Source organism: Zeugodacus cucurbitae, chromosome 3, assembly GCF_028554725.1.
Source record: "Zeugodacus cucurbitae isolate PBARC_wt_2022May chromosome 3, idZeuCucr1.2, whole genome shotgun sequence".
NCBI lineage: Eukaryota > Metazoa > Arthropoda > Insecta > Diptera > Tephritidae > Zeugodacus > Zeugodacus cucurbitae.
The window spans coordinates 7,472,646-7,497,763 of NC_071668.1; the positions used below are offsets into that span (position 1 = coordinate 7,472,646).

The 25,118-nt window shown below is 36.2% G+C and overlaps 4 protein-coding genes across 7 annotated transcripts; 2 read left to right on the forward strand and 2 right to left on the reverse strand.

Moving 5' to 3' along the window:
- Nucleotides 1-1,350: 1,350 nt before the first annotated feature.
- LOC128919780 (uncharacterized) lies at nt 1,351-25,118 on the reverse strand. Of its 2 annotated transcripts, none has more exons than XM_054226926.1 (2): nt 24,817-25,118; nt 1,351-2,867 (listed from the first exon to the last, which is right to left on the reverse strand). In XM_054226926.1, exon 2 carries the CDS (start codon nt 2,791-2,793, stop codon nt 1,627-1,629), a length of 1,167 nt encoding a protein of 388 aa, XP_054082901.1. In that variant the 5' UTR covers nt 2,794-2,867; nt 24,817-25,118; the 3' UTR covers nt 1,351-1,626. The 2 variants fall into 2 exon arrangements, with proteins under 2 accessions (XP_054082901.1, XP_054082902.1); XM_054226927.1 differs by lacking the exon at nt 24,817-25,118 and adding an exon at nt 3,041-3,059.
- Nucleotides 9,914-24,794, forward strand: LOC105217200 (neurofilament heavy polypeptide). The gene is made up of 3 exons (XM_029043453.2): nt 9,914-10,055; nt 10,204-10,412; nt 22,917-24,794. The coding sequence occupies exons 1-3, from the start codon at nt 9,970-9,972 to the stop codon at nt 24,722-24,724; spliced, it is 2,103 nt and encodes a 700-aa protein (XP_028899286.1). The 5' UTR covers nt 9,914-9,969; the 3' UTR covers nt 24,725-24,794.
- LOC105217197 (uncharacterized) lies at nt 10,414-18,952 on the reverse strand. 2 transcript variants are annotated; one of them, XM_054226925.1, is made up of 7 exons: nt 18,813-18,952; nt 18,634-18,720; nt 13,306-13,349; nt 13,069-13,115; nt 11,318-13,008; nt 11,150-11,255; nt 10,414-11,081 (listed from the first exon to the last, which is right to left on the reverse strand). In XM_054226925.1, exons 4-5 carry the CDS (start codon nt 13,107-13,109, stop codon nt 11,328-11,330), a joined length of 1,722 nt encoding a protein of 573 aa, XP_054082900.1. In that variant the 5' UTR covers nt 13,110-13,115; nt 13,306-13,349; nt 18,634-18,720; nt 18,813-18,952; the 3' UTR covers nt 10,414-11,081; nt 11,150-11,255; nt 11,318-11,327. The 2 variants fall into 2 exon arrangements, with proteins under 2 accessions (XP_054082900.1, XP_054082899.1); XM_054226924.1 differs by having other exon boundaries at nt 18,784-18,930.
- On the forward strand, nt 19,993-22,195 carry LOC105217198 (uncharacterized). 2 transcript variants are annotated; one of them, XM_054226928.1, is made up of 4 exons: nt 19,993-20,816; nt 20,881-21,195; nt 21,530-21,593; nt 21,698-21,838. In XM_054226928.1, the coding sequence occupies exons 1-3, from the start codon at nt 20,214-20,216 to the stop codon at nt 21,587-21,589; spliced, it is 978 nt and encodes a 325-aa protein (XP_054082903.1). In that variant the 5' UTR covers nt 19,993-20,213; the 3' UTR covers nt 21,590-21,593; nt 21,698-21,838. The 2 variants fall into 2 exon arrangements, with proteins under 2 accessions (XP_054082903.1, XP_011190393.1); XM_011192091.3 differs by lacking the exon at nt 21,530-21,593 and having other exon boundaries at nt 19,999-20,816; nt 21,698-22,195.

The window sequence follows — 25,118 nt, forward strand, 5'->3', positions numbered from 1 at the left end:
TCCACTCGTCATCCTCATCATTTATATATATAACCCCATATCTAACACTTTTATTTCTTGGTGACACAAACAACCGTTATGTGAATAAAACTATAATACTCTCTTAGCAACTTTTGTTGCGAGAGTATAAAAAGGGTTTACTGAAATTTTTGAAGAAAAATATTTAAAAATCTGCCATTATGACGCCAATTTCGACGAACCCTCGGGAAAAATGTGCGCGCATAGATAATCTAATCCAAAGTGAAAAAATATAAAATCGCCTAAAATTTCGTGTTTTTTTTAAATAATTTCAAATTGCAACAAAATCGTTTGAGTAGTTGGCGAGAAATCTTGAAATCTTGATCAGTTCTCAGAAAGAGATCTTTAAAGCTATAAGTGACAGTCGAGCTACCTTCGAGCGCGCTACTTCGCCAGACTGTATCTCCAAAACTATTCCACGTACAGCGGATGAAATTGTAGGGCAATTTTCTAGAGATGTTGTGGAATTTAATAAGGCAATAAAAAATAGATCTTTTGTATTCGTGAACTCCTTGAAACACCCAAATATTTTACGTATATGATCGGACGGATTTTTGAAACTGTATTTTCTACACAACTCAGTCCATCAAATCACTATCAAAGTATAAAAACCCCACTATGAACTGCTAACTTTTCCCATAGTCAGATGACTAACTAACTCATCCAGCAAAGAAGCAATATTTTCGTAATCTATCAACAAAAATATTTGCTCCGATATCCCTGAGCCTACGATAACGTATACGAAATTCAAGGTTCTATTCTGATATTTCCAATATAGAATAGAAACATTTCCTTATGCACATAAACAAATTTAATTATATAAATCTTGGATGTTAAGATACTATAAATTAATACACTTATTTTCCGTTTTTTTTCATTTTTTATTTAATTTTTTTTTCATTTTTTTTTTTTATACAAAACATTTTTTTAATATACTGGAATATGTATAAACTAAAGGAAAAAAATCTAAAATTTTTTTTTTGTTTTTTTATAATTGTTTATAATATTTCTTACATGCAAATGATTAATTTTTTTTTTTTTTTTTGGATTTTTATATAGGTTTATAACTAAAGGAACATCTAAATTTTTTTTTGTTTTTTTTTTTTGAAATATTTTTTAAATTTTTTTTTGATTTTTTTTATATAGGTTTATATAGGAACATCTAAATTTTTTTTTTCGTTTTTTATAATTTTTTTTAACAATTTCTTAAAGCAAATGATTAATTTATATATTTTTTTTTGAATTTTTTAAAATTTGCGATATTATGAAAATGCTCATGCAATGTAGATATACAGAGCTCTCGCTTCCCCAACTGGGCAATTGTATTAATAAAGAAAAATTAGAAAAATTATTTTTAATAATATCCAGCACTGATTGTTTTGATTAAAACATGTTTAGGATGCCTTCAAATTAGTAATCGCTTAACTTATGGGTTTCCACAGACGGAAGCCCAGACGCTAGATGCGTAGTGAAACGTACGAACGACGTTCCATTTTATATTAGCGTCTTTCATACTTTCGACGCTTTTCACCTCCAACACACACTCACATTCTCATCTATATTATAGATTATTTGATTAGATAGATTTGTTGCTTTCGAGTATGATTTTCAAAATTGCATGGTTTCTAGTGTCGACCTGATCTGAGCTGAGGTTGAAGCAGCTGCTTCCTGTCGACGATACTGTTTGCATTCGTCTGCACATTTCGTTGAAACGGCGATTTTCACTTCACGTGGCGTCGTACGTTTCGAAAATGCCATAAACTCAATTAGATCACTTAGGATCAACGGATTCAGCTGACCTTTCCGCGGTTTATTCACATCCAAAAAGGCTGGCGATGGTCTGCCGGATATTGTGTGTGTGGCTAGCGTTTCCCTATCAAATATGCATGTCAATAATTTACGTGTTATGGCCGCTCCTGTGCCGTTCCAGTTTATCTCTTCTAAAATTTGTTTCTGCAATGTGGTGCCATTCCTGCCGATCTTTACTAATTCTGTACCATTTTCAATTATGGTATGCTTTTCGATGTACTTTCTGACCAAATCGGTCATAAGTGGTACTGTTTTCTTAAGTTTCTTACTTTGTTGCATTTCCCCGATATTAACAGCGTTAGATGAGGATGGAATGTCAACAGGTAATTCGCGCTTTAATGAAAAATTGTTATTGGTTGATGGCTGGATGATTGCGATTGGTTTTGGTAATTGCGATGTCAGCACTTGTACTGCAATATCTGTCATCGGTTGTGCGCCAAATGGTCTAGCAATTGTCGAAGCTATACCAGAATTCACCATAGCTGATGATGTGTTAACGCCAGTCGGCATTTCGCACTTTTGTGGTGTCACATTTGGGGTATCCAGACCCAGAAACGAAGTGCTTAGTCTTGCTTGTATGGTATCGGTGGATCTTGTCAAATCCAGTAGCTGTTTGGTATTCATCTTCCGAATATGAGGTAGGAAATTCATATTGAAATTTAACTTTGGTTGTGGCTGTTGTGCCATTAGCAGCTGCCCACCATTTTCTGTCGCCAACTGTTCAAGGTCGGTAAATAGTCCTGTTCCCACTGTGCGTTCAACCTTCAACCTAGTTTTGCACTCAATGTTGCCTGTAAAATGTTCCGTTACATCGAAGAATTCTCCGGCATCATTCACTGGAATTGAAAAATTTGCAATTGCGGTTCGTTGTCTCTTTGCGCCAAAGCTTGTTGACGGTGCCAGATTCTCCTTATTATCCATAATAGCCTGATTGAAATTATTGAATTGGTTATTGTTAGAAGCCATTTTTAGTTATTTATGGCGATCTCGATATATATAGTTTTCTGATTTATTGTATTGTGCTTTTAAAATGCCAGCATCTGTAAGAGAAATATATAGTAAAATCAGTAAAAGTAGAAAACACTTATTAAAAGATTTTTTATAAAATCGGTACATTTTGCGATTATTTTGCATTCAAGTTAGTTTATAAATATAAAAAAATATATTTCAAAAACTGTTTCTCTTAAAATAACTTTTGGATTTATAAACTCACATCTTATGAAATCTGAATTCACTTTGTGGTACTCTTCCCAAAAGTTTCGAGACAAAACTGATGATCTAGAGCAAGTTTGGCGCGGCTTTTATAGCACAATTCGGGCATCGAATGTCGATGGACAGGTAGTCGAGAATATTTGCACGACATTCGCTGTTTTTTTCGCGCTCACGCTAAACCCCTTCGCCCAGAGTTATATATGTAGATCTATGTGTGTGCTTGTACGTGTTACGCGACTCCATTATCATTTCAATAGAGCAGACAGCGCGCGGAACTGCACAGGTAAGAAGGTAGCTGAAAAAAGGTATGGGATGTTTTTTGCTGTGCCCGCACATTGTTTTTCAAGCAGTTAATGTTAAAAATTGGATTAGCAGCAAATATTGGAAATTTCGCTTGACCTTCGCGCGCTATAATATAGCACATGCCATTTAGGCACTTTAAGGTCTATGTATGTATATATATGGAATTTTATTAGAATATGTTAAAACGCTTCATTCAAAATTGCTTCAAAACACATATTACGCACATACATTATATCTAATATTTTTATTTAAATATTTTAAAGTAATTAAAATAATTTAAAATTCATACCGAACTGCTGAAGAAAAGGAACTGACATTTAACAGTAAAATTAATTATACACAAATAGCGTTTTCTGTAATTTATTGATGTTACATTGACTGTTAACAATAGTAAAACATTTTAGAAAATTGTACACAATTTTTGCTAAAAATTCAAAATTAGAAATTTTCTAAATTTTCTATTAGATAAAAAATTTCGAAAATATTTTTAAATTATTCGCAAAAAAATATTTTATTCTTACGTTAACAGTTTCTGTATTCGCGAATGGCGAACTCACCTGGGGGTCTGTGGTGTGAGTTCTTCAATTGTGTTATCAAATAATGAGTGAGCGAAAGTTCTGTGAAAGCTCCTCATAAAAGCTTTCATTACAGATTTCATAGTTACTAAAATAAGGTGAAATCATTGGTTATGTCTAATGAGATCGATTTAATTAAATAAATTATAAAAATATCTTGAGAACAATTCATAAAATTATGAATTTAAGTTTAGTTTAAACTTACAAAAGCGTAAAAGCTTTAAACATAGACATAACCCCACATAAGGACAAACATTTTTAATCCAACAGCAATTACATTCCAACTTTACAATTATTCCGGTTAGCTGCTGAGTGCCAAATTCGGTTTTATTTATAGCAATACAATTGCTTTTAACATATGGCTGAGACCGAATGTGGGAACTGGACTTATAGAAGTTATCAGGAAAGAGTGTCCGATTGAAATGTTAGGAAAAATTTAAGGGAGGATCGTAAGATCACAATAACATGAGTATATTTAGAATTTGGAGTCAAGAAAGAAAACATCTTCTGTAGTAAAAATGTATAAGTTCGCAGACTACTGCAGTTCCTTACATTTTTCTTCTATCTATCTGGATATAAGCTTATATATATTATATCACAATAATACTGTAGACATTCTTAAGTTTACTGTCCAATTTTCACTAAGTTACTATAAGGCGACATTTCATTCGAAAACGAGTCTTGAAGGTGTCTTAAATAAAAAAATACGAGTATTCACATTGATTTTATTATTATTTTATTTTTTTATTTCGCAATCTCTCATACATGATATAATATTAAAAGCCTATAGTTCAATTAAGTCTCTAATATAAAATATATTGGTTAAAACTTTATTAAATTAAAAAAAAATTTTGATCGGATATTTAGCGACGAAACTCCCAAAAATTATTTATTGCTTTTTTGGAGCCTTGATCATTGGGGTTTTTAATGTTTGATGTGTTTTTATGTTAATTTTGGTGTTGCTGTGTTCATGTTTTCATTACCAAAATATCTTTTGGAAAGGTTGTAATCGTGATGCTCATAGTCCATGGCCTTAATACAAAGAGATGATGAATTGGTTTTCTGGGAGCCCTGGTTCACTCACTATAGCTTAAATCTAAAATTTGCCTTTTCATATCTTCCATGTGATATTCACAAACAATTATAATTAACAAGTTATGCTATAAACGAGATATAATGTTTATTCGATTTATAATCTTATAATCCAGCATGTATCATACATATAATAATGGTGAAAAGTCTTCATATGTCACATAACCACATTTGACAGCATTTTCGCACATACAGCAGTTCCTTCCAACTGAGGTCAATTACCATACATAAAGGACCGAAAAAAGCCATAAATTCAGCGTCTCATTTTGGTCTTTCAACATACACACTTTCACTTAAAGGTTATAAATTCAAATGCACACCGGTAAATATGGTCAAGTGGGTGTTGCCTTTCTTACATCCCCGTGTTTGCTTTGTTATGCGAAATTATTCCATAAATGTCCGGATTTGAGAGAAATCGAAAGTAAACCCGCCATTGGCGTCAGACGGCTCAACATATCCTTCGCGAAAATTTAATGATTGAGCATGCGTGCATGCTGGCGTAAACAGCGCTGTGAAGGTGTAAAGCATCCGCGAACATTACAGCTGCGCTATCTTCGCTTTTGTTACGAAACAATAGATCGTGCATAACACTTTGCCGGTGCAAATAGGCGTCGCACAAATGCTTTGTTTTTGTTTTTACTTCTTTTGTATTTTGTTTCCATGTTAGTACAACAGAAAAATTCATTTATTGGCCAAAGGTATTGAAAAGGTGTTTTTCTAACAGGCAATATTTGGAATGTTGAACGGTTGCAAATCTGAAGTCTATAAAGGAACAACAACCACTCAAAAATATTTTGAATAAAGTGAATCATAGTTAATATGGTAATGGATTTAAGAAGATATTCGACTATAAAAATGATATAAGTTTATCTGAAACATGATAGATTCATTCATGAACATTTCATAAAGAAGAATTCATTTGGCGAAGTAACCATTCGTAAATGGCCTGTTAATAATCGTTAAATCTATATCAAAACGAAGATTATGAGTCCTCTAGATGTCCAAAAGCGACCTTAACGGACTAAAATATCAAAGATTTCCTATAACCAGTTTGGACATCTCGGATCATAAAATAAATTTGATAGGGCAACTGCTACACTAAATATATAACATTCATGAATACACTACAGCGACTGGATTTCGTTCTCAAATCTCGATAAAATACTCAATGGAGAGAAATTTAGCAAGCATGACTTGAAAATAGCCGACCTCTACGTCACAAAATACACCGCATCTATGATAAGTAAGGAAGGGCTAAGTTCAAGCGTAACCCAACAAATCGAAATTTATTTCTTTAATTTTATTAAGATAACATAAAGCCCACTAGAATAGAGCAATTCGTTATAGGGGCTGAAATCAAGCTGAATCGTAAACAATATTATACCCTCACTTAATTTTGCTTTGATATATCACATATTAAGCGATATATATATATATATATTTGGCGTAGGAACCGCTTTAAGCGATTATAGCCGAATCCACCAGAGCGCGCCACTCATTCCTCCTTTTTGCTTTTTGGCGCCAACTGGAAACACCAAGTGAAGCCAGGTCACTTTGCACTTGGTCTTTCCACCGGAGTGGAGGTCGTCCTCTTCCGCGGCTTCCTCCAGCGGGTACTGCATCGAATACTTTCAGAGCTGGAGTGTTTTCTTCCATCCGTACAACATGACCTAGCCAGCGTAGCCGCTGTCTTTTTATTCGCTGAACTATGTCAATGTCGTCGTATAAATCGTACAGCTCATCGTTCCATCGTCTGCGGTATTCGCCGTTGCCAATGTTTAGAGGACCATAAATCTTGCGCAAAACCTTTCTCTCGAAAACCCCAAGAGTCGTCTCATCGGATGTTGTCATCGTCCACGCTTCAGCGCCATACATCAGGACGGGAATAATGAGCGACTTATAGAGTTTGATTTTGGTTCGTCGAGAGAGGACTTTACTTTTCAATTGCCTACTCAGTCCAAAGTAGCACCTGTTGGCAAGAGTGATTCTGCGTTGGATTTCAAGGCTGACATTGTTGGTGTTGTTAATGCTGGTTCCCAGATAAACGAAATTATCTACAACTTCAAAGTTATGACTGTCAACAGTGACGTGGGAGCCAAGACGCGAGTGCGCTGACTGTTTGTTTGATGACAGGAGATATTTCGTCTTGTCCTCATTCACCACCAGACCCATACGCTTCGCTTCTTTATCTAGTCTGGAAAACGCAGAACAAACGGCGCGGTTGTTGCTTCCGATGATATCAATATCATCGGCATACGCCAGGAGCTGTACACTCTTGTAGAAGATTGTACCCTCTCTATTTAGTTCTGCAGCTCGTATTATTTTTTCCAGCAATAGATTGAAGAAGTCGCACGATAGTGAGTCACCCTGTCTGAAGCCTCGTTTGGTATCGAACGGCTCGGAGAGGTCCTTCCCGATCCTGACGGAGCTTTTGGTGTTGCTCAACGTCAGCTTACATAGCCGTATTAGTTTTGCAGGGATACCAAATTCAGACATCGCGGCATAAAGGCAGCTCCTTTTCGTGCTATCGAAGGCAGCTTTAAAATCGATAAAAAGATGGTGGGTATCGATTCTTCTCTCTCGGGTCTTTTCCAAGATTTGGCGCATGGTGAATATCTGGTCCATTGTAGATTTTCCAGGTCTAAAGCCACACTGATAAGGTCCAATCAGTTCGTTGACGGTGGGCTTTAGTCTTTCACACAATACGCTCGACAAAACCTTATATGCGATATTGAGGAGACTTATACCACGGTAGTTGGCGCAGATTGTGGGGTCTCCCTTCTTGTGGATTGGGCAGAGCACACTAAGATTCCAATCGTCAGGCATGCTTTCTTCCGACCATATTCTACAAAGAAGCTGATGCATGCACCTTATCAGTTCTTCGCCGCCGTATTTGAATAGCTCGGCCGGTAATCCATCGGCCCCCGCCGCTTTGTTGTTCTTCAAGCGGGTAATTGCTATTCGAATTTCTTCATGGTCGGGTAATGGAACATCTATTCCATCGTCATCGATTGGGGAATCGGGTTCGCCATCTCCTGGTGTTGTACTTTCACTGCCATTGAGCAGGTCGGAGAAGTGTTCCCTCCATAATCCCAGTGTGCTCTGGACATCCGTTACCAGATTACCTTCTCGGTCCCTACATGATAATGCTCCGGTCTTGAAACCTTCTGTTAATCGCCTCATCTTTTCATAAAATTTTCGAGCATTACCCATGTCGGCCAGCTTTTCAAGCTTTTCATACTCACGCATTTCGGCCTCTTTCTTTTTACGTCTGCAAATGCGTCTCGCTTCCCTCTTCAGTTCTCGATATCTATCCCACCCCGAACGTGTTGTGGTCGATCGCAACGTTGCGAGGTAGGCAGTCTGTTTTCTCTCCACTGCGGAACGACAATTCTCATCGTACCAACTGGTTTTTTGGCGTTGCCGGAGACCAATTGTTTCGGCTGCAGCGGTATGCAATGAGTTTGAGATGCCGTTCCACAGCTCCCTTATATCGAGATGCTGATGAGTGCTCTCAGAGAGCAGGAGTGCAAGTCGAGTAGAAAATCGTTCGGCTGTCGGTTGTGATTGCAGCTTTTCGACGTAAACAATAAACTGGAAGTTTGAAAATCCGTATATATGGTATGTGGGGGCTAGAGGAAGTATTCATCTAATTTTTGGCACAGAGGCCCAACGTTACAATAAATACATTTTCTTTGAATTTCTTTAGGAAATCTGAGAGATCTACCCATATTCTCGGTAAAAACCTGTTCACTGGGGTCCTGATGTTCGATATCCGGGGACTTGAAAAGTTATGGTTGGATTTCGACGCGTTTTAGACGGACGATGTCACGCTTTATACAGTATTTGTGCAAAGTTCTTTTCCGATATATTCACTGGTGCTTAATTTATAGATTATAAAATAATCAATCAGATGGATTCCAAAGTTGCGGTATATGTAAAGTAGGCGTTATTTTTAAACCGATTTCGCCCATTTTCAAACTATAACACTAAAATGGCTGTATCATAAAATTAAGGGTTTCTGGTATTTTCCAGTACTACTCGACCACCTGAGCAGTTTGGTAGATATAACTATTATACTCTGTGCAACATGTTGCGGGAATATATAATATAATAGTCAGAGCTGTTGAAAAAGTGGAGACATTCCACAAAATGGCAAACCAATTCGCCATAGTTAGACAGAATCTGGTTAGAATAGAAGAGTACAGCGAAAACATCAAAAATTCTGATACGACCATTAAATCATTAGTATCAGTATTCAAGATACACACACAAGACACACTCTCAATCGGTTTGAATTCTTATTCCGATTCAGATCATTTTCAGATTCCAAAAAATACCTCTATGGCGAATTGTTGGAAGATTGCTACAATTGTTGAATCACTTTCGAAGCAAAATGTTTGGAATAATAATTTTGAATTTCACCTAAAAGTTGTGCATTCCTCAATAATTCTTATCAATATAGGACCGCGTTCCTAAAATTCCCACAAAGAATACCACAAACTTAAACCCTCTTCAATTTTTTTCGATCAAAACTCCATAAAATTACCATGATTTTTTTTCGAAAACTTAAAAAATACATTCTAAAATCTGGTAAATTTCGGAAAATATAAATATCCCATTTTCAATTTTTGTTTACGCACTCCGATTTCAGTCACTTAAACGTAAATGTTCAAAAGACAGTTGATAAACATTTATTTGTTTAAATCGGTTTTTGAGTGTTCTTCGTAAAAAACAAAAATTGATAACAAAATTCTAAGTAAATTGAAAGTGTGCCAAATAGTCAGCAACCGTTTTATATTAACTTTTGAGTAATAAAAGAATTCTAAATTCAATTCGTGCTAATTGATATGGTTTTAAATTCGCAATGTACTTTTGGAAGCTGATCGACAGCAATAACAAATTACAAAATCAACAGAGGAGACATTTTCATTTGTAAAATTTGAAAACCGTATAAACAATGAACCACATTTACAATGAGCAACAACAGAAGAAACTGACGCGAGCCATAGCGATGCGTGCGCTCATGTATGCCAGTGGCGATAAGTGAGTGGAGAAGATAATTAGACACACTCCTTCCAAATTACTAATTAACTTTCTTGAAGTTTTGAATAGATCTTTTAAAAACTTAAAATAATTATTTTCTCTTAAACTCTCTCTTTACATCTCACTTTCCCTCTTTTTTAACCAACAGCTGCTACTGTCCTGTGAAGAAACCCACCAAATTCATTGTGACCCTAAAGCCGGTCGTTAAAGCACCAAACGCCGATCCATATCTCAGTTTAGAAGCGCAACGTGCCAGCGGCTGCACCTGTAATCTGAGAAATCAGCAAAATACCCAAACCGCTGAGAAAAATCAAGTGCGTACCAATAACGAGGCATTACAAGGCAAAACACTATTGAGTAAGTTGCATATAAAAGTTAAGAATCTTTTATTCGTCCAAAACTAGTCAAATTATACAAACATATGGTAATTTAAAATTTAAAACATGATATCGATATACAATCGTGAAAGGTCGGTGGAGAAAACAAAATTATTGTTAATGTCTCAACATGTTGATTGTCGCTCTTCTTCTTCTGCAACAACTTTGCCGTTTTCTAATTGCGAAATAGTCCAGACATCGCTTAGTATTTATCTTATAACTAAAAATAAATTAGGGTATAATTGTAGGTTTGTCTTCTAAAAATATATAGACGTGTAAGATCAACACATTTCTTAAATTATATATCTTAAAATACGTACAACAAAAGTTATTCTAGCACACAACCGCCCGAAATCAACAATATCGCCTAAAACTATGCAATTTTTACTACAATGCATATATTGTGTCTCTTCTTCTGATTTTAGAAAATAATTTTCTAGTTCAAACATCCAACTCGAGACATTCTATGAATACATACAACAATTTATACACATACTCCTCAGAACACAATTCACTGACACTAAAAACCATGGGCTCATAAAAGTATACTACAATTTTTATAATAAACAACATTTGGCGATATAAGACAGCTGTATCTGTAGTGGCCAACCGCATAATTCCACTCCTTAGATCGGTAGGCCTAAGTGAGCTATAAAATGTAAAATACTTTTTAAAATGCAGTACACACTTCTATATATTTAATTAAGTGATAGCTACTTCAATTCGGCTGACCAATCATCCACCATTTTGAAAACATGCCACATATCAATGCAATTGAGGGGCGGTGGAATACGCCTCTTTCCCCATAATTCTGGCTATGATCCTGTTTTTGGGTATATGGAAATGTGTTCTTAGTTGAAAGTATACAAATCATATATACTTTACCCAATTGCGTTTATCTTCTACGTCCATATTTCCTTTGAGGTTTTCTCGCCTTTTTCTGTTTTTGCTTTTTCAATTTTTTTTCTTTTTCTTCTTGGGCTGTTTCAAGTTTTTCGTTATAAAGCAACTCACATGTGTCGTCAATAATGTCTCTAGTAAGCCCTGACGGTTGACCCTTCATAATAAACAGAAACTCTTCAAGATCCCTAACAGCGTGTTCGTCTAATATTGACATTTCTGCAATTGGCATATCTTCTGCCAGTTGTGTATATCCATTGCCTGTTAGATTGTGCGTTTCAAGCGTTTTCACACCGAAGATATGCACCAGCAAATGTCGTGTTATCTCAATACCACTTAAAGTCCAATCCACATCACACAGAATTCTCTTTTTTATTTTCGTCTTATATTTACCGAGTTTAACCCACTCCACACCATTCATCAAAAACTGATTTTTATCGAGGTGTTTCTGTAATTCTTCTTGCATGGCTGTTTTGATACTTTTACGCATTGTTGGATCTAAACTCGAAAGCGTTTCCATTTCAGTATGTAAATTGGAATACGAATCTAAAAAACTTAAAGCATAGTCGACTTTTGATTCGAATTCAGGCGGTAGCTCAGGTATCATAGATAGCTTAGGCCCAATAGGTTCCTCTCCCAGCCAGAATTTTTTCATGGAAAGATCCAGGGGGACTGGTTCTTTTTCATTACGTGGTAGTGGTATGATCACTTTGTCATCATCATCATCATGCTTATCACGACAGACCTTGCCATTATCACCAGCATCGCCGGAAAGATCCAGGGGGACTGGTTCTTTTTCATTACTTGGTAGTGGTATGATCACTTTGTCATCATCATCATCATGCTTATCACGACAGACCTTGCCATTATCACCAGCATCGTCAAGGCGCCGATCGGGTGGTGGTTCTTTTTTCCATGGTGGCGGTGTAGGCCCACAAATTTTCCAATTACCATCAGTAGTATTGCGAATCACGTCCTTTTTCCTGTCATTTATTTGTCCGTTTTTCATGGTTTTTTCGTCATCAGCATCATTATATCTTCTTAGCGATAAATCTAGAACGGCTGTAGCATGTTTCAAATTTTCGATCACGTGTGGAACTTGTATGTTGCTGGCACTCACCAACTCACAGTTTCTTTGTAGGCGTTTGACATTTTTTGGTTTAGTGCCCGTATACTTTTCTTTTGGCGCAGACGAAGTGCTACTTGACGCGCTTTGCTCATCTGCTCCAGTGCCCTTTGTGGTTGACGCAGACGAGCCGCTACCTCGTTGTCCATGCTCATCTGCTCCACTGCCATTTGCAGGTTTCGCAGGCGGGTCGATATTTAATTCGCTATTTTCTTGTTCGAACTCATCTTGACTATCCTCGCCGGTACAAATATACTCAATAAGTGTGGCGATTCCGAACTCTTCTTTCTTGTCAATACTTTCAACATTTTGCTCTTCATTCACTAAATATTTAGACTTATTTCTGATCCTTCTAACGGTAGCGTGCATTGCTACCTCATGATAGTAACCAGCAACCTGGTAAGCTTTAGTCATCTCGACATCGGGTTCCTTCAACAATTTATACTGTCTCTTCAACTCGTTAATCAGTGCATACAATCTGCGGATTTTTAATTGTATTTTCTTTAATAAAATTGTGCGGAACTCCTCCCAATGTCGTAGCGCCGTTTGCCTAAGAATAGAGGGAATAGTTTTGTGAAGCACAAATTAAGAGATTTTGCAGATATCTTACCATACGAGACAGCGCATACACTTCGCATGCTTGGTTGCCATTAGAAACTGAAAAATAAAGTTTATTAATACTGAAATCGACAATATTTGGTTTTTATATACGGAGCATAAAAATTTAAAACCAAAAAATTTAAACTTATTTAGTTGTCAAATTACTTTGACTATTTTACTGACTTTTACTTTTTTTGGTCTTAAATCTTTACGTAAAGTAATATTGTTTCATTTATATAGCACTTACCTAATCCACTCAATCGAAAGTGCGTTGAAAGAAGCCAGCCTAGCCTGGTGAAACACAGAAAAACATATATTAACATTTAAACTGTTCAGATATATAAGCGATATATTTCTGAAGCCGAATTATCAAACAGAATTCTCAAAGATAGATAGGCGTTGGACTTTTACCGTTTCAACCAGAGATATCCCGGAATACTCGGTACAAGAACGCAAAGAATTATAAAAAGAAATTGGTTTATAAATTTTATTTGTTTTTACATTTTTATTTAATTTCGGAGTCTGTTAGGAATCAATTTCACTGGAATCTATATACTACAAAGCAACCATAAACGATATAATCTTATTCTTATAATTTTGTCATTGTGACATTTTGTCAAATTTCACGATTCCTGAATACTTTAGATTATGCTGGAATCATGTCACATTTTAAATTTTAGGTGGTAAAGGATTAAATATTAAAATATTAAAAAAAAATCAGTTCAGGACAGCTTATTATTTGCCGTTGCTATTTTGTCAAATTCAAACCATTACAGTCAAAGTGATGGACGCGTTTGACATTTCATTTTTATCGTAATTAATGCGGCACTTTTTGGGCTGAATTGGTTATGAAATCAAATTTGTACCTTTCAATTAAGTTGATATGAAATATCATCTAATATGAAATTTTAATAATTTTTTTGACAACATACATATGTCATAGAATTTGACATATTGAGAACGATAGCTATTTTACTCTCTTATAGTCGATAAATATGATTATAGATATTATCTGAATATAGCATAAAACGGATTTTAGAGATATTTCGAACTTATAATTCACTCAACGTGATTAATATGAGTTCTAAATATTCACTATATCATTCAACCCGAACGCATACTTCAGAAGAACTTTAGAGCCCGAATATTCAATTTTCTATAATAAATGAGTGTCACAATGTTGCTCCAACCGTATCGGCAGGTACATGTGCTCATAACAGATTTTTGAATGTGTAACTAAATCTGGATATCTGTATATAATCTGGAAAGATTAGTATAGTATGAACATTAGTCTAGCTCTTAAGAGTTGGAAGAAAAAATGCCGAATTTCCGACTCGCTAAAAATATGGTCTAATATGGTGGTCTGTGATATGATTAATAAATTAAAATATATTTCAATACAAGCATACTAGTTCAATAAAAAATATTTTTCTTAAAATATATAATTTGGTACCAATTCAGATATGCAGTATCCGCATACATGTTATAATATATTCAAATGATCAACGCTGATGTAGCTAACTGTGTCCTTGAGTTCATTTGACTGACAGGGCGGTTCGGTTTTATGTCTTTGCGTCGTATACATATATTTACATGAGTGGCCGCCGTGAAATCTTCAAATGTGTTCAGTCTACACTGAATTCGAAGAACAAAAGAACGTAGAATGGAAGTATGTATTGATTGAAGCGCGTTGTTTTTCATTTGGAAATACTGAAAGGTGTGCGCTGATATATATACAAACATGCCTACCTAAATACATGTATGCCTGCTTAGTCATATGGAATATAGCACCGGTGTGCTGTCGCCAAAGGTGTTTGCTTAGATGAGTTGAGGCTCAAATCTTTGCCTGCAGCTAACGAAATTCTAGCCGTATTTTCCCCTTTACCTTCCTCGAAGTGGCAAGCAGCGTTTAAGCAAATAGCATTCGAGGGACATCTTGTTGAAAAATATGGTATATTAAAGATTAGCTAGCAGAACGCATTTTAAATTATTTATTTCACTCATATGCATGTAACACAATAGCATTCGTGGTAAATTTACCAAAAACAACCAATATTGAAATTTGCTTGAACAAAGGCTGTTTTCAATATCAGCGAAATACATGCAAATATACCCGAAATGTAAGAAAATCGGGCAACAACAAGCGTTTTTAGCTGAGTGTTGGAGACTCCTTCTAACTGTAGCTAGTATTTTGAATGTCTCGAATGGAAGTTAAAGACCTTTGGAGAAGACCATGCACGCTACAATTACTAAATTGAATTTATGATAAAAGTTTATCGAAGTATGGGTCTAATCTACATACATATATTCTCATAGTTCCTAGAGAAAACATAGGGCTTTTGGGCCTAATACATTTATGCTCAGTTTTAAGTAAATTGTAGACATTCTTTTGAAGTAACTAAAGGGGTTTTCAATCGAGACGCTACAAAAGTAGACCGATAGGTCCAACAACGAGTCGAAATTATTAAAATTTGCTACCGAAATTCGGAGCCAGTGGTCTCAACTTTAAGAGCGCTACGTCCAATTTATGGTCGGCTCATTTCTAGCTGAAAGGCTTCGTCAATAAGCAAAATATGCGTTATTGGTACGTACACGTACGCCATGAGTCACCAATGCATCCCGGAAAAATCACGGTTTGGTGCGGTTTATGGGCCGACGGCGTCATTGGGCCGTACATCTTTCGTGATGATCAAGACCAGCACGTTACTGTGAATAGGAATCGATAACGCTCACCGAATATTTTTGACCCGAATTGGATGATATGGACTTGAACAATATGTGGTTCCAACAGGTCGGCGCCACAAGTCACACAGCGAATGTCGCAATCGATTTATTAAAAACTAAGTTTGGTGAATGTGTTATCAACTGGCCGCCTCGGTCTTGCGATTTGACGCCTATAGACCAACAAGCAAGCTTAAGGTTTATGCCAACAAGCCAGCGACGATTGATGAACTTCGTACGAATATCAAACTGGGAATTGCAGCAGTATCACCGATTTAGGCTTGAATACCATCGAAAATTGGGTTCGACGTCTCGACTTCTGCAAGTGTGCTTGTAGTGGCAATCGAGTTCCATATATAATGGCAACGGATGTACTTTCATTTTTGTAGCGCTCTTATTGAAAAACTAAGATTAATGCACTACTGATAAGAGTATATATAGTGCTTGCTTAGTGGTGTTAATAATCTAATAAGAATTATTTCAATCTACATATATGTTTGAGCTGCTCAGAAGCAAAATTTTCACAATTGTAGCTCAGGCTATTTTTATCGTAGTTTGAATTTATTTTCTGATACTCAGTTAAATAAAAAATAGAATTTTCAATAGTGGAGGTATGATTCTAATAAGAAAATACTATAGAACGCGGAATTGAATCTGTTCTTTGTATAATATTTGCTGGCATACATCTATTTGTACATATTTTTCCTCAAACTGGAATGTCAAACTCATCTTAACATCTTTAATAACAGAATAAGCCTTCAATAATAAAATCGCTAGCTAATTTTGAGACCTTGAGAGATAAAAACATTTTGAAGAACGATTTTTAGCTTTCCTTTAATATCTTCTATATTATAAAAATGAATCGCAAAATGTGTTGCTAAGCGCATAACTCGAGAACCGCTGAACCGATTTCGCAAATTCTTTTATTAGAATGTTTCTAGAGGTACCGGGATGGTTCTTACGGAAAAATTATTAAAATTAGAAAAATTGCCTGAAAAAGTCTTAAATCCCCAATATTCTAATCACCCATACAAACAATTTGTGTCGTTCTTCTTCTTAACTGGCGTTTCGAAAAAAGTCGAGAAGGGCCAACCGATCTAGCTAATTTTAGTTTTGAAATATTTATGAAAGGCCAGGGAAGGATTAGAAAGTAAGTAAATATGGAAAAATTGTGAGGAAGATAACAAAAAGATGATTTTATTTGAATTGACAACACAATTATGAAAAAAAGAAAAGAAAACAAAAAATAATAATATTTTGAAAGTTGTCATTGTTGCTTTGTTAAAATACTTTTATCATTGTTCAATTGTATAAGGCTGTGTCGATAGCCCAAAACAATTTGTAACAAGTAGGGAAAGGCAACCGAACATTTTATACTCTCGCAATTTATTGATGTAATTTTATTAAACACAATTTGAAATAAAGTCCAAAAGAATAAAAATCATAATCCAAAATCAGCATATATAGTACATGAGGGTTGAGGTAATTCCTGAACCGATTTCCCTTATTTTCAACACCCAGTTATAATGGGAATAGGGGCAACTTGCCACCTGTTAGTGGGCAGACAAACGGCAATTCGGCATTGAAATTACTCCTAAATTGCAAATCAACGAAACACCAGTCTGAAAAATCGCCAAAAAAAAGAGCTATAAAGAAGATTTTCCAGATATTCAAATCGCTGGAGGTACTGCACAGGACTTTAAAAGATTTACGCGACCACGAAAATATTTTTGGTGAAGTCATGATTCTGTTGGCAGGTGATTTTCGCCAGACTATTCTTGGATCAACTGTTGCTGACGAACTAATCACATTCCTAAAATCATCTAATTTGTGGCGACACATAAAGAATCGCCAATTAACAAATAACATACGAGTGTTTTTCCAACAATATCATACAGCGATTGTAGAAATAGTTGGAAATGGTAGCGACGCAGTTGACACATCGATGGATTAATAACATTTTTAACGGGTTTCTGTCACTTCATGGCCTCGAAAGAGGAGCTTATTCATCGTGTTTTTCCTTACATGAAACCACAATATAATAAACATAAATGGCTGATTGAATGACCTATGTGGTATTAAAAACCAAAGATGTTAATGATCTCAATGCGACAATTTAGGATTATGTTCCAGGACAGTTGACACAGCTACAAATCAGGATGATGTAGTCAATTATCTCACAGAATATTTAAAATTGACTTGACTATCACCTCTCACTTTGCAATTAAAATTAGTGTAAGTTGTCATCATGCTGCGTAATATAAATCAACCTCGACTTTGCAATAGAACAAAACTGGCTATGAATACGGTAATCAATATCGTCATCGAAGCAATCTTGGCTTCGCCAACTTGCAAATTTGCTAATTTGCTAAATACTTCAATATACGACAAAAAAATTCAAACTTTAAACTTTATGATTAATTTCAAATATATATAGCTATATTGAAAAAAATACTAATGTAATGTATATCTTAGCCACAAAAACGTGTGGCTGGGTCTGCTAGTAATATATTATAAGACAGATCAATGTATTTCAATAAAAATTACAATAAAATGTCAGATCGTTATGATCATTTATAAGCAACAAATTCGAACTGGTATCACGTCATTCCCAATGCGTTCAAATCCCAACACATTTAGGTTATGTTCCGTTTGTTTAGAATATAGCTTCTTTCTAACCAATAATGATGGAATATTACCTCCATAGAGATTTGCGTTTACGCGCCATAGTAGAACACTTTTTTCAGTTGAGTCTCATCAAGCATATGCTAAGTGTTTTGTAAATTTCACTTTAAACTTGGCTTCAGCCATATTTTCGCTATATTTTAAAAAAATACTTGTTATCCATACTCACAAATAAATACTTTTATAAATTCCTTGCGGTTTGATCTGCGCCAATTATAAGTAATATTTCATAGTGAATAATGAAATTGTATTTACCCTGCGGCACGGAAAAGGAAAACAATTAAACTAAAATAATACTAAAACTAATAAATTACGTAACTGAACACCATTATACTTATTATAATGTACTTATTTTATGTAGACTTTTATGTTTTACGCTTAAGAAAATATTATTTTAAAATCACTAAATGAATGCGTGGATGTTTGTCGACTAATTAGTAGATGGTGAAATTACACTGAATTATATTTATTTTTTATTACTACCCGCCTAAATAGAAGAAGAAAATCAAAAAAAAAAAATCGCAAAGACATTGTTGTTATTGTTAATAATAAGCAAAATGCAGTGTAAAGTGCAATTTTGTTGTTTTTTTGTGAAACTGTTAAATGTAATTCGGTATGAATTTTCTCAAAGCGGTGAAAACAAGAAAAGAAAATGCGAACGAGTTCGAAATCAATTGACCGCTACTTTTAACGAATTATGATGGCAACAACAATTAATTACGAATACTATAAGTAGATAAAGCATATAAGAAAATCATATCATATAAGAAATGAAATGGGTTGACTTTTGTGAAAATGTTGTAAGTAAAATCTCAGATTTCTATTCCAGCAATGTACGGCGACAAAATGTGGGGAAAACCCAAAAAGTGGAAATGCAGACAGAAATATAACTGAAAGAAATGTAAATTGTAGGTGTTGCTGTCTACGATAATTTCACGTAAATTTTTGACCAGAAATTCGCGGAAATTTCGAAATGGAATATTGAGATTTGGCAGACGCTACACGCCAGATGTGCGAATTTTGCATATTCACTGTGGTGGCATGTAGTAGTTGTCGTCTAAATTTGAAATAGTATGAACTATAAGCACAACTAGTCTGGCTATTACATTTTTTTCATACAAGGAACTAGTTGATTTGCAGATTTCTATCAGAATTATAGCAGTTTTTACTAGTTAAAAATTATCAATAAATATTTAGTTCAATATTTTGGTTCAAAAAGACTTCATTCATTTAAAAAATTAAGAAGATATTCCATAAGTACTCAATAAAATACTATTTAAGGCTAGTTTTAAAATGCACCCAAGTCTGACGCTTTTCGTACTAGTGAATATTGAATTCGAAACAACCATGTCTCCCAGCTGCATATAATACATATAAGTATGTATATAATATACATGTCTTCGTGCGCATGCCCAAACAGATCGAAGAGATAGCAAATCGTACGGTAAACGCGCCGGCGCATTGTTGATACTGCGAACGGTTGACGCACGGTTAATGCACAGTTGCACGTCGCCCAAGTGCTAAGAGGTAGCAGTTTTGTCGCTGCCTACAACAGGACTACAACATTACTGAAGCTGTTTAGTTTTCGGTATAAATGCGACGAATAGCTGCAAAATAAGTTAGTACAAAACTCAACGTCAGTTAGTACACAACTATCTATTTAAAAGTCGACTAGAAGACTAACTAAAACGTAAGAAGTGATTTTTAGTAGCAATTGAATTTAACACAACACTTAAAACTCAAGAAACGATGGAGCAAAAAAATCCAAATGCACACAATACCAGCGATGAACAGTACGACACCGCCGAGTCGAGCCCAACACGCGATTCAACCGCTGATCCCTGTCGCTTGTCGTGGTTTGTTGTGAGAAACGATCCACTTTATGTGGAGCAATTTGGCCAATATTATACAATACACGCCATGGATCTAATAGATCCCGATTATGCCAATGCATATATCGACAATATAGTGAGCTACCATATTGGCGATGCGGCAGTGACTGGCAAAGTGTTGGCCGTTGCCGATGATATCAAGCTGCTGGAGCGTAGTATGCACGACTGGCTCGAGGATGATCGCAAGAAATTGCCACTATTCAAATCGAATTTATTCGTACAATATCGGCCAGTGCCAAATCGTTTGGTGCACAAAATATTGCATGAGAGCGAGACGGTGCCCATGTCGTCATCGCAAGATCCTAGAGTTAGCTCCAAGGATGTTTTCGTGCGCGACGGCATCAAGATGTGTCAAGCCATGGTGGTGACACGTAACGATAATATTAATGTGTTAATAAGTGAGTTGACTAAGGTGAATGTCAATGTATCGGAAAGGATCCGTGGAACTTACGAACAACCGGTAAGTGAATGAAATAAAGTAAAAATACATTAAATTTATTTTAACACTTTTATATTTTTTGCAGATGGATCTCGACAAGGATGCCAGAACCGAGCCCAAAGACAATCCATGGATACTGGTACAGTATAGCCATAGTGTACGCGATTGTGTTTACGCAATTATGAGCTATGACGATACAACCAAACTGGAGAACAACGCCTATCCAGGCTTACAGACATATCTGTCGATTGGAAATCAAATCTATCAGGCCATAATTTTACACAAATCTTGCAATCGTAACGAAGTGACAGAGGCAATGAATAACATTGCGGCATCATGTTTGGTCTCCATATATCCACATTGGAATGATGTGGAGTATCGCAATTCCGAGATTGAGAAGGTATGTGGTAATTAGAAGTGGGAATACTACGAAGAACTGTGCGTACAAGTTGCTGAGGAGTTGAAAAGAACAAACGCGGCAAAACTGTGCAGTTCATATTAGCTAAGTGGAAAGAGCGCGTAATGAGAGAGAAAGTGTTGTAGAGAGAGAGAGATCGACGCATATATAGAGTGAGAGAATGAGATATAGACGGCAGCAGTAGTATTCGAGACCCTATATATTTTTTTTTATATTATTATATTTATAAACATTCATCATTATTATTATTATTTATCTTTCTGCCCGCCGCCCTATTTGTGCCTTATCGCCTGAAAAAACGATTCGAAACCTTTAGATTAATCGCAATCTCCGTAGAGAATTATTCGCAGAACTACCATTCGACATGGTAGATTAATTATGTAGGTAACATGCTTGACTTGAATTTTCGTATTTGTATTGTCCTAAGTGATTGTCACTAAACCTTTATATGCTAATGCTTGCTTCTCTCTGCTCTTTTCATTAGCATGAGCGTTTAGACATCTATAGTAAAGACTGTTTGGAGAGCATTGAGATTTTCGATGCAGACGTGAAGAAGTGTGAGCAAGTAAATGAAGTTATAACACAGGAAGCGGCGTCAATCAATAGACTATTCAAGTACATCGAACAAACCGAAACCCAAATGGTCGACGTACTGCATAAGGCAAAACAGATAAATGAGCGAAAACAACATGACTGTTTCAAGCTGTAATTATGTCAAATTTATGTCATTTGCTTATGTAAAAAAAATTAATTATGTTGTTTTTGTTCCAATTCTGCCTTATTACTTACAAAGTAGCAAATTTTTATTGCAAAATTATTATTATTCCAAATTATTCTTATTCAAATTTCTATGATTATTTAAATTATATTCAATAATGTTGATCATTATTTTAAATTATATTCCATTTCAATGCATGTATTAGTTAGTGTTAAGTAAAATATTCCATTTGATTGTAATTTTAATAAAATGCATTTTTTTTTTACAAAATATTGTGTTTATATTAATAAGGCGACCACTGTAGTTGGGTGTATTGTTGGGTCGTGGGTTAAAAAATAATAAATATTTTGGGATAAGTAACGAACAGCATATAAACATTAAAAAAAATATATATAGAGAAATTAGGGAAATCAGAAAGAAATGAAAAAAGAATCGACAAAATCAAGCTACAGCCACGCCCATTACCGATAGAACACCATTTTGAATCTCAACAGCATCTTTCATAACAGTTGAGATGACTTCTTATATATGGGAGCTCTGAATCACAATATTCCCAAGATGACCTAACCCACTTATAAAACGAATATGAAGACAGCCATACTTTCGGTTGACATTACCATTTCTACGCCGGTTATTATATAAGAGAGTTCAATGAAATATATTTTACATATTTCAAAATCTGAGTTGGTGTTACAAATTAATGAAATCCGTCCACAGTTTCCTCAAGCTACCATGTTACCAACATATAGATTAAGAATCATCCATAATCTTTTCATTAAAATAATCTATAAATAGTTCGTTATTCACACACACTTCTTCATTACTTTTTTAAGAATTTAATTTAATATTAATTCCAGTTTCGTCATAACTTTCAAAATGTGAGATTTCAAATTGATTTTTTATGATTTTTTACAAAATAAAATGTTGACAAACATAAAAATAATTTTGAAAACGCTCACTTTCGCATTTTTCATCTCTATTTTAGATGCCTTTCGCGTACTGACCAATTCGAAATTCATCACTATCGATCCGAAATATGATTACGGCGACAGTGGAGTGCTCTCGCCCTCCTGCCAAAAGATTCGACTGTGCGGTGGCTCATATGAAACACGAAAGAATAACGAAAATTGTGAATGTTCCAAAGAGACAAAGCAAGTAGCGACTAAAACAGAGAAGAATGACAATAAATTTCTACAACCAGGACAAGAGCGAACAAAGCCGGAAAAGCGTGCCAAAAGTCCAAAGTCTAAACCTAGTCAGATATCATTTGTTTGCGAAAATGGACGCATCTATCGTATACTGCAGCGTGGTTGTTATGAAAAAGGCGAGAAAGCAAAGAAACCGCCGAAATATCGTGTTGTGTATCCAGGTGGAGAGAAACCAGAGGAAATGAAAAAGGAGCCCAAAAAAGAGAAGGAGAAAACGCCGCAAAGATCACGAGAACCCTCAAAGGAACGTGAGCAGTTGAAATGTGAATTGAAGCGCGCACCAGAGCAAGAGGATGTAACGCCACCGCCCATGACACCACCGCACAGATGCGCTGAGAAGGCGGTGGGTACGAGTGATGCACCGAGCGCGACTTCACAGCAGCAGAACGTGCTGGACATGATTAGCTGGAGTCCGCTAAAGTACTTTGACATTAACTGTAATGGCGCAGCAAAGACACAGCAAACCGAAGAAGAACCATGCATGGAAAAGCCGCCCTGTCCACTAAGCATATTTCCATTTCCCAGCATACGAAAGATAGTAGCGCCCGCTGAAGCGCCAACAGCCGCTGTTACACCCGCTGCAGAGACAGAGCCGCTTCATACAGTGAAAGAGGAGCCAATACCTTGCCTTGAGAGAGAGGTGCCACGGCAGCCCTTACAAACGGCTCCGCCATCCAAATCGCCTGACGTAAGCAAAGAGATTATAGCACAGCAATGCAACCGCATACACAATTTGGAGCTTCAAGTCAACGAACTGCGTCGCGAACTCGGCCATATGAAGACAGAAATCATACCGCCTGATGAAATGTTACGCTGCACAGCGCTCACCGCGAAACTACGCGAACTCTCGTCATTACTTGCCGATCTCAAGACCCAGCATACAGAAGCAATTTCCGCAGTGCTGTTGGCGCAAAGGCAAGCTGCCGAGAAGAAGAAACTTGGGTGCACCGCCGTCACACAAACGCCACGGCCACCCACACCGCCGCCGCCACCAACACCCCCCGTAATGAAAGCGGAAACAGTGCAAACGCACTATAATGCAGCAAGTAAACTCTCACAAACCAATGCCAGTTTCGGTTGGCGGCCATTCATTGATGAGGCTACACAAAGTTCGCCACCCTCCACAGTGCCGGTGACACCTAAGAACACCTCAAGCGCGCCGGTCAGCAGTCATGCCAGTTCGGCGGCTAGTTCTGCGCTACCCTGCCGGCATGGCACCGGCGAGCTGCCGTTAAAGGAGTCACCCAGCTTCTGTCCCTACTGCCAATGCAGCGCGTACCCACGTTGCGTCTACATCGAAAGCAATCTCTATGGCGAAATCATGCGCATACTGCAACATCACGCGCCCTGCGAGGCGGTGCTGTCGGTGCTGTTACAACCCAATAATATATATCACATAAATATTTCGTTGACCAGCACCGGTGAGCCGCTGGGTTGTATCTACGCAACGGAGCGCGCTATCAACGAAGCCGTCGAGGCCGATGTCTTCAACCGATTCCTCACCTTCTTCATTGTGGATGCGCGCATTTCGGTGCAACAGAAGGAGAAAATCCTCGCGCACACCTTTGAGTTCTTCAAAAACTAATGCTATTCCTATATGCTTGGTATATACATATGTAATACTATAACTACAATATACATATATAATGCTAATAGCTGTTTTGGTGTTAAACTTACGGGCAAATGTGAATTCCGTTACTCGTTTAAAACCCTGTAAAAATTCTGCTCATATACATATGTTCTGTATATATTTTTGTATTTATTTGATTACGTGTGTAGCGTTTCGGCGATTTGTCATATAACTATTTTCGAACTTAATTAGTTTCAAAACACGTACATATATATAAAACTCAAGACAAACACACTAACTATCAGTCGCGTTAAATGGACTGTCGTCACCGCACAGTTGTTAACTGTAAACTGTTTCTTCTAATATGTCCAATAATTGCGTAGTGCCTGTGCACTTGTTCCCAGACGTC